This window comes from Rattus rattus, chromosome 6 (genome assembly GCF_011064425.1).
Source record: "Rattus rattus isolate New Zealand chromosome 6, Rrattus_CSIRO_v1, whole genome shotgun sequence".
Lineage (NCBI taxonomy): Eukaryota > Metazoa > Chordata > Mammalia > Rodentia > Muridae > Rattus > Rattus rattus.
Window position 1 is genome coordinate 151781399 of NC_046159.1, and position 12291 is coordinate 151793689.

Consider the following 12291-nt stretch of genomic DNA (forward strand, 5'->3'; position numbering starts at 1 on the left):
TATTATAATTAATAGTATACAATGGATTTTATTATAATTTAAATTTCCTTTGACTCAGATACTAAGTGTAAAAAATAGGAAATGTTTATTAAGTTACCCTAAATTTTTTTCCAAATAGTTTCTGTAGTTAAAACTACAACACAAGTGAAAGGTCTAATCCCGCCAAGGTCAGCTGAACACCATGACTGGGGGGGGGGGGGGGGGGAGTATTTGGAGAAAACACAATGGGAAAGAATATACTCTCTCACCAGGAGTCCAAGTCCAGGTAGCTGCCTCATTCCAGTACTGACTCCACCCACACTTACCTCCTCAACTGCTCCCTACCCTACCCTCTCCCTACTCCTTCCTGAAGGTGAGCCACCAGGAGAAAACCATGGTCTCTTTGGGAGGCATTGGTCTCAGTGGCCCCTGAGAGCCAGCATTTGAATCAGAATGATCTCCAATAGGCTCACATATTTGAATAACTGGTGTGAGTGGGCTTGCAGTTGGGAAGGTGATGGAACTTTCAGGGGTACAGCCTTACAGTAGGGATCAAGGAAACATGTCAGTGGGTAAGCCTCAAGGCCCCACTTTCTGTTTCTTCCTTTTTCTCGCCCCTTCCTGTACTTGTCAGGCTGGACTCAGCTCCTGTGGCCATGATCTCCCCTCCTCCACCCCCTCCCCTCTTCCCCTGCCCCAGGGACAGGAGTTCTTATGCAACTGTAAGGCTTAGTTATAAGCCCTTTCTCCCAAGGTTACGTTCTATCACTGCAACAGAATGGTAACTAAACCAAGCAGCTTCTCCTCATCTAACCTTAGTTCAGGTAACTTTCTCATACTGCACATAACTTTCGAAGGCGAAGATTCTGCCCTGGTTCTCAGCACAATGTCATACTTAACACTGTCATACAGACAGCCAGGAGGTAGACTCTATTTATGCTCAAACCACAGACAATAAAACCAAGCTAAACATACAAAGCAACCAAATTTTAAATTACTGTTAAGTAAAAAGGGCAAGCACTACTTGTCTGCTGTCTGTGAATAAAACCCCAACAGGAATATGCATAACTATGCTGAATCTGGCACTCCTATATGGACACTGGTAAAGACTGAATTCTCTCATCGATTTTTCTCAAATTATTCAAATGTTTGTGGTTCTCCCCTGTGATAACTACTCTGTTACCTGATTCATATGCTTATTAACTCTTTCCTGCTATTTCTGCCTTAGGCCATGACATTCTGGCTGTGTTACAACTGTCCAGTGATAACACACAGCAAAGGAGAGAGCTGCATGGTGGCCCAGGCGGTGCTGGAGGACGAGATCCAGATGATCAAAACAGACACAGCATAACTTTGGTAGATTCAAATGAAAGGATATTTACGAATTATTATAAAATCCAATGTCTATCCTTCTCTCATTAATGAGTACTTAAAATTCTTTAACAGATAAAAGTTAACTTTATAACTGAAAATGAAAAGTTAAAATAATTTAGTAAGTCTATCAAGTCATAAACTAATATTACTGCGGAAAAACTGAACTGCACTGTGACAGAGAAGCAGGACAGTACAGCCCGCTGGGAGGGGAATTGCACTGTGACAGAGAAGCAGGACAGTACAGCCTGCTGGGAGGGGAACTGCACTGTGACAGAGAAGCAGGACAGTACAGCTGGGAGGGGACCAGACCCGACCTATGCTGAGGGAAAGCCACTCCCATTTATTACTCACCAACTCTTGCAGCCTAAGAAACCCAGGCAAGAGATTTGCTTCCATGTCTCTCAGATAGTCAGCTTTATCCAGAACCTTTAAAAAGAGATATCTACATGAAAATCAACACATTATTTTATAAAGCATGACACATTGTAAGATTTTTTTAAAAACCCTGTAACTTTTTAAAGTAAATTTGAATTTACTTCCAAAGGGCTATTATTTGTAAAAAGATATTTTGAATAGATTAAGCTAAAACCAGATTATTAATAGCATATTTTAATCTAAATATTCAAAGAGAAAACATGTCATTGCTGCATTTAAAAGGCCGTTCTCTAATTGTTCTACCCAACACATGGTGTGAAGTTCTGACTCTATTTCAAAAAACCCTACAAGTCCTTATTACCCAGCAAAGACAGAATTACTAAAATTCATCAGTTTTCTTGATTAAACTTTACAGCTAGACATGCCGTGTAACATTTAAACTGCTGGATAGTCCAAAGGCTGGGCTTCGTTCAGCGCTACAGTGCCTGTGTTGTGACATTTCTCTAAAACAGACGCTAGACAGACACGGTGAGCACTCATGGGTGATGTCCTCCTACAGAACGGCAAAATGGTGATGAGTTTGGTCACATTAACAACTACTAAGACTGACTAAGGAGGTCAGGGGTGCTCTTTTAAAAAATATAACCAGCCACAGTATCATACATTTAAAAATTTAATGATAATAATCAAACTTCTCCATACTTGTCCCAAAAAGTCACATCAGTATCATGGGGTGATTAAAGATTCACGAGTGTATGAGTTCACATAGAACAAAAGGAAAAATTTTACCGATTGATTTTACCAATTACTAATTTTTTTTGAGTTTGTGCTGTTTTTGGTTTTGTATTATTACTACAGACCTAAAGGCTTAACATTTATTTTTTCACAGTTCTTAAAAGTCAAAACCCTTAAGACCCTCTCCCTGAGCATCACGATGACATCTCCGGTGGCTCCCAAGAGAACTCACTGTCTATCCTTTGCAGCTCTGGTAGCCTGGTGCAGATGGCTGTGGTCCTGGAATGCTGTGGCTTGTTCCCTCCGACACATCAATCTTAAAGGCAAATAAGCATCCTTGCACTTCTGACTGATCTGCCTCAGCTTTGGCAGTCTGGTCCTGTCCACCTGTGTGTGCACTCAGGGTCCCTCTGACCCTCTGACATTTAGGAACAGAGTCTGCTTTCCTCCCAGATAATCTGGGTAATCTCCTCACCTTAGGATCCTTCACTTAACATCATGTGTAAAGACCCTTTCTTTTTCCAAGCAAAGTAGCATTTCAGGGTTCAGAAATTAGGACTCAGTATCTTCTTGGGCCTATTATTTGCCTACAGTGTAGTGCAGTAAATTACATTCTCAAGGTACCCAATGAATTGGAGTTCAATGATTTTTAATTATTTCTCTAATGTGTCTATTCATTTAACTCATTAAGTTCCCAAGTTAACTCTTTGAGAACTTGGTACACAATATATTTTCACCATGGCCTCCCGCACTTCTCAAGCTACCCCCGTCCTGCTGTTTTCCCTTGTTCCTTTTAAGTAGCTGAGTCCAGTTAGTGCTGCCCGTTACTCATGATTATGAGGTCATCCACTGGAGCATGGGTGACCTACCAGGGGCCACAGCCTTGAAGAAAACTAACTCTTCCTCCCTTAGCAGTCGTCAACTGCCACTACCTCCCCAATTAGGGACAGGGACCTCATGAGCACCCCTCATCCATGATGGAATGCTGACTAGCTCAATCTTCTGCAGACAAGATTAAGCTGTTACTTACTGCTACTGCTACTAAGCTGCTGTTAGTTCATGATTTCAACGGCTGTCATGTCCAGAAGACACTGCTTTGTCCTGGCTTTCCCAACCTCTGGCTCTTACAATCTCCCCCCAGTTCCACTGTCTCTGAGTTTTGTATGAAGGCAGTACCATACAGATGTCCTATTTAGGAAACCTCTAATGAGCTCTCAGCTGTACCAATCTGACCTATAAAGACAAGTACTCAGACGGCAGTTTGATATTATGTCCATTTAGCAAAGAAACAATAATGGGTTCTCCCTTTGGGCCTATGTTTAGGTTGATGTCATTACCAAGGTGAAGGCAAGTACGGAATAGAATGAGGCCTGTCATTGGACAAGAAGGAAGGATGGGAGGGAGAAAAGTTTTAGAGAGGCTGAGGAGGCAGAGGCGAGGAGGAGGGAGGCAGCGGAGAGAACACAGAGTGATGTCAAGATTCCTCTCTGCACATTTACAGGTTGTTATAACTATTCTTAAGAGACGGATGTGTACAGGATTTTATGTTGTCTAGATGGGCAAATTATATTTCAGTAATTAGATCAGAAGATATTGTGTGATGTGTTTTTTCATGTGGTGACTTAATTGAGTTCAAGAGAGTGTATAGTGGCCGGATGCACCGGGCCTGCCACCTAACTGAGATGTGCATGCCTGGTGTGGTGGAAACCAGCCAAGAGGGCTGTGAGTAAGGCCGGGGAGGCTGACAGGGTGGGGGCTTGGAATGGCTCAAGGACAGCAGGTCAGAGAGTAGATGGGGGCAGCGTGGAGCCGATTTGTGTGGATGTATTGTGGATTGAGAATTTAACATGTAAATCTGATTGTTGGGTTACAGTTTGTTGAGCCTTGATTTTACTGGGTGGCTGGAACCAGAGAGTTCACGGCTAGCAGAGGTCTGTGAGGAGAGATACTAATCTGAGATGAATTAGTGCTAGTTCAAATGGCCAGCAGGAGCCAGAACTCCGAGAGAGCACAGCCACCAGGGTACTCATGGGAACCAGTTCCGCCTTTTATATTCTTACCACAATGCCTATGGCTTCTTCAGCCACCGGTTCTGACCAAGATTGGAGTATACTTTCCTCCTCAAAAATAGGCCTTAAATCTAATTGAGAAGGATAGGTTGACTCCATGACAGGTTTCAAATTGGCAGTTTAAGAGACTAGAACAGGGCAAATCCAGGCAAGCTGACAAGTCAGTTACTAGAAAAAAAAAAACCCAAAAAACCAAAAACCTCAGTTTCCAGTCCTTTGACTCGACCTGACTGGGATTTTAACACTGCTGAAGGTAGGGAGAGGCTCCAGGCCTCTCTAAGACAACTTCTATATATGTAGACACTTCAACCTCTACAGAGATGGCCCGCATTTGGTTCTTCCATTAGGAAACTACTTTTATAATACTAAAATGCTATCTCCCCTTTTCATCATGTTTAAACATTTGCACTGTTGGTATAAAAGCAACAGTGAGTTAAACAAGGTCACCTTAGCATACATCAAAGAGATGGTGGGAATTATTAGTAGTCACTGCATTCTTTACTAGCATTTGCATTAAAAATTTAAAAATTGACTTGGGGCTAGAAAGATGGCTCCCCGGTTAAGAGCTGCTCTTCCAGAGGACCTGGGTTGAACTCCCAGCACCCACAGGCAAGCCCGCAACCTATAACTTTAGTTCCAGGGGATACAATATTCTCTTCTGACCTCTGCAGGCTCAGAGCACGTGTGTGGTACACGGACATACATGCTGGCAAAATATCCATACATGTAAAATAAATTTTAAAATAAAAAACAGACTTTCTCTTCTGACAGAAAAGATGTGTTTTGTCTTAATTGCTAAATCAAACTAAGAACAGTGAATATTGAAACCTGGAGAAAAAGCAGAGCTCACATTAGAGTATTTTCTCATCACCTGGCTTGTGGTATTGTCTCACATATTTCTGACAAGTTCTGAAGTTGCCAGCAATGAAGAAAAACCAGTGGGTGCACACCAAAAGAACCCCAACGAGAAAGCGCTCTCTTGGCTAAGGGAGCAGGAAAGGGACGGCCTGGCAAAGCTCCTAAGACACTGCACATGTCTTTTTGGCCTTGAGGGTTGTGGGGAATCCCTGTATAGTGGGCAATTTTTTATTGTGAGTAGAAAGTTTTGAAGTGAGAGCTGGTAAATGCAGGGCCGTTACCAGTCTTATCTGTTGAGGAGTTCGTGATGGCGTGTTATCTGTTTTGATGGCTCTTTGTGAGTGGGAGCTGTTGGGCGGAGGGCTGTGCCCTCTTAAGTCTAAAGGCTTTGGTGGTCTGCCATCTTTATCATTTGGGAGGTGCAATCTTTTCTCCAGTGGAAACCTTTGTGACACTGGGGACAGACTGTCTTAAGGCATTAGGATCTGTTATGGAGAAAGAGTTTTGTGGTCATTCATTCCTCCAGTGTCCTATCTCTGCACATTTAAAGCAGATTCCTTCTGTTTTTAATGCTGTTACTAAAGCCTGAGCCACAAATGTAACCTGGTGTATAGACCTAGCACTCACTAACTTCTTAGTGTTCATGTCTGTTCCTTCTTATCTCTCATTCTGGAATACTGGAATGTTCACATAAACACATGCAAAGCCACAGGACTCGGGTCCAAGACTCATCTGTATTAGAGCGACCTGTATTAGTAACTTAATCCAGTCCCATAGCTTTACATCGTGCCTATACGCTCACCACTCCACAATAAAATCTCCATGCTGGACCACTAAAGCTAAACCAAGCTGTCCTCCCTGAAGCTGCCTTTGTCTGGTACTTGGTCCCAACAATGGGAGAAGTAACTTATAGCCTTACTCATTCTCCTTGATCTGTCTCAAACCTCAACACTCCTGAAGTCGTACAGCATCAGAGCATTAGTACTTTGCACGCCAGGGCACTTATTACAGTCTGCATGCTGTCTTATGTGAGTGTGTATTGGGATTCTTCTGTTAGGCAACGTTCCCTTTGAACAGCAGCTTCTGACACATTTTCTATTACAAAAGCACCCTCCACAGAGCACTATACAAACAAAGACTCAATAAATATATGGAAGTGTATCTATTCAGTTTTCAGATTAAAGATGTTATAATCACCTTAAATTACTTACAATATACACAGTCTGATCCTTGAGATGTTCAGCACTGGTCACTTGCTTAAACAACCGGACAAAGTCATTAAATGTTTCACAGGTCGTTTCTGTAGAACATTCTGCCTCTGAAGAACTAAGATGACTCAGCTTGTTTAAAATTTGTTCCAAAAGTAGCCTTGAAGTAAAACATTCAACACAATTCACAAAGGCATGTGGGAGCTGAAAACAAAAACCAAACCAGGGTAAACAAAACATACACAACCAAGTTTCTGTTGGACAGCCTCTAATTTCCGCTAATCTACATCTGATGCTTCTCTATGTACCCTGTGCCCAGGAACCCAGCCATGGAAAGAACACCATCAGGCCCTGGTTGGAGAGGTCACAGGAAGGAGCAGTGAGGCACTGAAGCAGAGCTGTTGGGGAAGCAGCTCAGTATTTCCGTGTCTACATTCTGCTGCAAAGGCCAGCACTCCCGCTGAGGACACCTGTTCTAAGGCTATTAGTCTTGCCGAGTTTTGGCAACTTAAGGTTCCTTGAGGTATGCGGTGATAAAGGCCATGATGAACTACGGTCCCTTGAGTCCCTTGAAACTTCCTCACTTTGTAGATAGTCCCTTACACTTACTTCCGTGATTGAGTTTTTTGTTTGTTCTCCTCTAGCACCCAAAGTAAACTTGTATTTTTCTCTCAAAATATCACTATAAATAAACCTAACTAATTTTGAATGTTAAATTCCCAGTGAGAACTTTAGTTACTAGAGAATCTTATCTACTAGAGGAGTTTTACTTACCAGTGTGCTACCTTCCTTTACTAGGAAGATACAACCAACATTTGCTTTCACGTTCACTTCCTTATGTAGAACACTCAATGTCTATTAAGAATGAGTATCTTACTTATTATTAATTACTTACTTATTAATGTCTATTAAGAATGAGTATCTTACTTATGTAGAACACTCAATGTCTATTAAGAATGAGTATCTTCTTATTTTTGTGCTGTTTTTGACTTAAATAACAACAATATTTTCTAAGCATGTATTTGGGTAGCTATAACAGAAACAGAAATAATCCTTTCTTACACTGATTAATTGACTGCAAAAATAATAAAGTATTAAAAACATAATACATCCCTTAAATATAAAACTTGCTCACTGGATGCTTTTATTCAACATTTATCTTCTGGATACTTTATAGACAAGTTTTCAAATGCGAGTTTTTAAATATACAAACCAAAGGCCTTATATATTCAGATTCTGAGGTCAGATATGAAACTCAGGCTCCTGTGTGTTTAAAATGCCAGTTTTCTTTGGGATCAAAGACTAATATCTAAACCTTAAAATGTGCCAAGCACTGTGCTTGCAGGAACAATATATAAAAAAATTACATCCAACACACATAATCACACACACACACAATCACAGTAAAGATAAATACTGTGATACAATGAAGCCAACAGTGCTACAGCCACACATGGGCCATTTTAGCCCAGCACTGGATGTTCTGAAGCACTTCCCCGAGAAGTAGAAGAGAGAGACTGGCTGAACAAACATTTGTCAATCCAGAGGAACTAGGAGGGAGCAGGTACGCAGAGGAGCTTCAGCCAAGGAGTGAGAGCAACATAGGGCAAAGTCTAAAACAGGCAGCAACTGCACAGAGCCACTCATCAGGCCATCTTAAACATGCATCCTGGAGCTGAGGCAGGACCAGAGTTAGCAACTGGAAGCTGTGGTCTGCACATCTGCTTCTGTGTATGCACTTGCTGCACGTCACAGCCAAACCTGCTCAAACAGATATTGCTTCCTGACGATTTGACAGAAACAGTGTATGACAATATCCACAAACAGCATCTAAGAACGCCTATAACTGCCTACAATACTAAACTGTAACTCACTTTTCATGGGCTAACATTTACTCTCAGAACAATCCCAAGGGTTGCCCCTACTTTCCCTCCTTTGCATACAGAGAAGGCACTGGGTGGTGAATCCAGAAAAAAGCATGAGTTTACAAGACTCTACATTGGGCAAATCACCTGAATATTGCTCTGAAGGTGATGGGAATACTTGTATGAATGGGTTACAAGATGAAGAATACATTGTAACTAGGAGAATGCAGAAATCCTTGGAGAAAACAATGGTATGTGAAACTGAGGTAGCAATGGACAGGAGTAAATACAGTCGAAGTCATGACTTTACAATGGGATGTAGTTATTAGATTGCTAACTGCATGAATGAGGATAAGAAAAAAGTATTTAAAAAACTCAGTCACATTCAAATAGGAAATATGGAAAGAGGAGGAATGTACAGTTTTACAGGTGTGAAAAATAAGAATTACCAGAATCAGTATTACAAATAGCGAAAAAGAAACATTTTATCATGTTAAAAAGCAAATTCTAATATTTTTAAAAGAAGCTATTACTTGTGTACCCAACTACCAGGCAACAAAAGAAAAAAAATTTGCTTCAACTTGAAACTTTTTAATATCAAAGTTTTAAGTTATTTAATAACTAATAGGTTTTGAAATTTATACTCATTGAAAATATTCCAACAAAATTTGGACAAAAATGCTTTATGCAGAGGATCCTCTAGAGAAGGGTAAACTGGAGTAAATTGTCTAGATTCATTCTGTCTCTAGCAACTTAGGAATAAAGGTCCACTAACGTCAGTGCTAGGGTTATTCTTACCTCTAAAGTTTTCAACAATGTCTGTGTCACATAGGTCTTCCCACTGGCAGTGTGTCCGTAAATGAAGATGGACGGAAAGCTGAAGTGTTCTCTCTAGGAAAGAAAAGACAAGGTTCTGTCTGTATGAAACCAGAAGTGAATGTTCACCAACCTGTAGGAAAGTTTTATTGGTAGAGTATAATCCTAAATCCAAGTTATGTCAGTGGTGTAGTGTATACATCTAAGTTCTTAATATTCTGAACTGAAATTCAACTTTAAGTGCATTCCCTTATTATTGTTACCTTGTACAATAATAAGCTACTGAGCAGCACAGATATCAGGACAGGGTAGACTCTGATGGGTTCAAAATCTACTGGGGAGACAAAAAATTTAGAAATAATTTCAGGTATCATTTCATAAGCAAAAAGGAACTTCCTGACAGTCTTCAACAGTTTTTTTTTTTTTTTCTTTTTTTTTCGGGGCTGGGGATTGAACCCAGGACCTTGCGCTTCCTAGGCAAGCGCTCTACCACTGAGCCAAATCCCCAACCCCAGTTTTTTCTTTTTCAAAGCTGGATGAAATCTGCTGTTCTGGAATCCCATCACACTTGTCTACAGCTACTATTTGGTGCCTAATATAGCACTCCCTGCCCTAACAGGCTTCTCTTACTGTGATCAATAGTATGATCAAAAGCAACCCGGGGAGGAAAGGGTTTACTTCAGCTTACAGTTAGAGTTCATCATGAAGGAACGTTGGGGCAGGAATTTGAGGTGAGAAACTGAAGCAGAGGCCATGAAGGAAGGTGTCTTATTGACTTGCTCAGATTGCTTTCTTCACCACACAAACCACCTTCCCAGGGGTGGCACCATCCCCAGTGGGCTGGGCCTTCCCATATCAATCACTCATCAAGAACACGCCCTACAGACTACCGGTTGGAGGCATCTTTTCAATTAGGTTCCCTTCCCAGATAACTTTAAGAGTGTCAAGCTGAGGACAAAACTAACCAGCACGTTCCCCCTTTTTAACAACTTTTACATTATTATCAAGAGTTAAAATGAACTCTTCCACCACTGTTGCTAACTTTTCCTCTTCATAAAACTCCCCAGTGTCTGCCACAAGACAGGATCCGGCACAGTGCCATACACAGAGAAGGTGCTCAGAAAATACACACTTGCTAAACATATGAATTAATCTTTTAAGATCATAGCTAGCTTTTTTTTTCTTCTGTAGCGATTTGCTATAGTGGGTCTTTGTATTTTCCACATGCAAACATCCTTGAAGAAAAACATCCTACTTCTGTTAAGCACAAGTTGAAGTAAGAGCAAAGGTGAAACCTTTGATATGATCCACTGCTAATCGGCACTACCTATCTTTATTTGCTAATAAAGTACTCCTCTTTGTGAGGAGTAGCCTGGGTTTATCAAGTCCAAGGAAGTAATGTACACAGGGTAAACAAGTATATATTTCAACTAATATAGGTAACTATAATTGAAAGCATTGTAATTGGAAACTACAGATGCAGCTGAGCCCTGGAATTAACAAACAGGATTCCTTTGAGATGGGAAAGTACTTGTCCATGAGTATTTCACCTGTCACCTCAGACTCGCATCCGAAACTCGGCTGGATGAAGTACATTTGTAAAAGCAAACACTAAATGGCTACGTGTAGATAAGACCAGGTGCAATCAATTCTAATTAATGGATACAATGCAAGGCAGATGAGAAAATGAATGCTACCCCAGCCTGTGAAAAGGAATCCCTCCCTAGCTGTGCTCATTTCAGAGGATAACCTCTCCCCTCTAAATCATCTCATCTGGAAGGCAGGGAAAGAAACCCAAGCGAGACTTCTGGCTTTTATAATCCTGGAAAAGCTGCAGGTTTTAAAGGCTAAAACACAGCATTACCCTAATTGGCCTTGAAGCCAACCACCTCTCTGTATCTGACTCAATTTAGCCCTCACTGCTAGGGACGAACTTGCGTTTAATAAACACTCGGCAAACAGACTTCGTAACTTAACCCTGTTCAGCAGCAACTTGCAGTTGGGGCTCACATAATCTCCAAAGTATGATCCAATAAAAAGGCCACTTCCTAGCCAACGTCCTGTTGAGCAGGCCAGATCTTCCTCTACAGTCTCCTTTGAAATGGACTGAGAAGTTTCTTTGGGTAAGTGAGGGGCAGTCCTACAGCACCTCCATCTTAACGTAAGAGGGTAGCCTACTGTCTAGAAATTCACACAGTATTCCCCCCAAACGGAACAGATCGAGGACGCGTTCGCCTCTGGAATTTGGGAAGTAATCTGACTACAATACCTCTCCAAACAGGGACTGCAAAGTGGACACTTGGGCCTCTCGACAGAGCACCAGGCTCTCCAAGTGAGACATTTTGGCGGGCACCACCTGATACTGCAGAGTAGTTGGCCGCCGGTCAGACCGGCGCCGCTCATTCAGCGTAGTTCACGTAGACCAACTGCAAGCGTTCCTGCGGGTAGCCTGAACTAGGGGCGGAGCCGGCGCCGTCGAATGACGTCACGAGCCGCGCGACAACGTGGGCCGCTCTAGTCTCCCCAGTGTTGGTTCTCAGTGGTCGGCGCCCGGTGTCTAGTTAAGACTACAGGTTCCAGCCTGCGCTTTCCCGCTAACTACCCCGAGGACCGGCTGAAGGGCAGGGAGGAGTCCTGGGGGCATCTCACTGCCTTCTTTCGGCGGCTTCAGTTCCCTCCAGAAAGCCGCACACGTAAAAGTACCGAGAGAAACGAGTATTCTTAAAAAAAAAAAAACAAAACAAAAAGAGGCTTTCCTCTGGCGAGAAAGTGGGCAGTGGGACCTCGGCAGGACTGAATAAGAATAATTTGTCTTTGCAAACTTTAAACTAGATGTAGAAGTATTAGAGTGCTAATGAGGGCATTTAGAGTAAAAATAACGCTATCTTTACACGTGTACTTATTTATAGGACACCCAGAAGCAAGATGTTTGAAGAGCCTTGAAATTAAAGAATGTATAGGAATAAGAAAATTCGTGTTCAAAGAAAGGGCTTTGGGGTCCTGAAAAAAAAT

At 41.8% G+C, this 12291-nt stretch overlaps 1 protein-coding gene across 1 annotated transcript in view; it reads right to left on the reverse strand.

Annotated features, from left to right (window-relative positions):
* The window catches only part of Orc5 (origin recognition complex subunit 5), a 55293-nt gene extending 43578 nt beyond the window's left edge, over positions 1-11715 (reverse strand). Inside the window, exons 1-4 of the mRNA XM_032907092.1 lie at positions 11549-11715; positions 9262-9354; positions 6602-6802; positions 1705-1779 (exon numbers count right to left, since the gene is read on the reverse strand). Of these exons, the coding sequence (XP_032762983.1) occupies positions 1705-1779; positions 6602-6802; positions 9262-9354; positions 11549-11620 (441 nt within the window). The 5' untranslated portion in view covers positions 11621-11715. The remainder of the gene's footprint in view (positions 1-1704; positions 1780-6601; positions 6803-9261; positions 9355-11548) is intronic.
* Between the last annotated feature and the right edge of the window lie 576 nt (positions 11716-12291).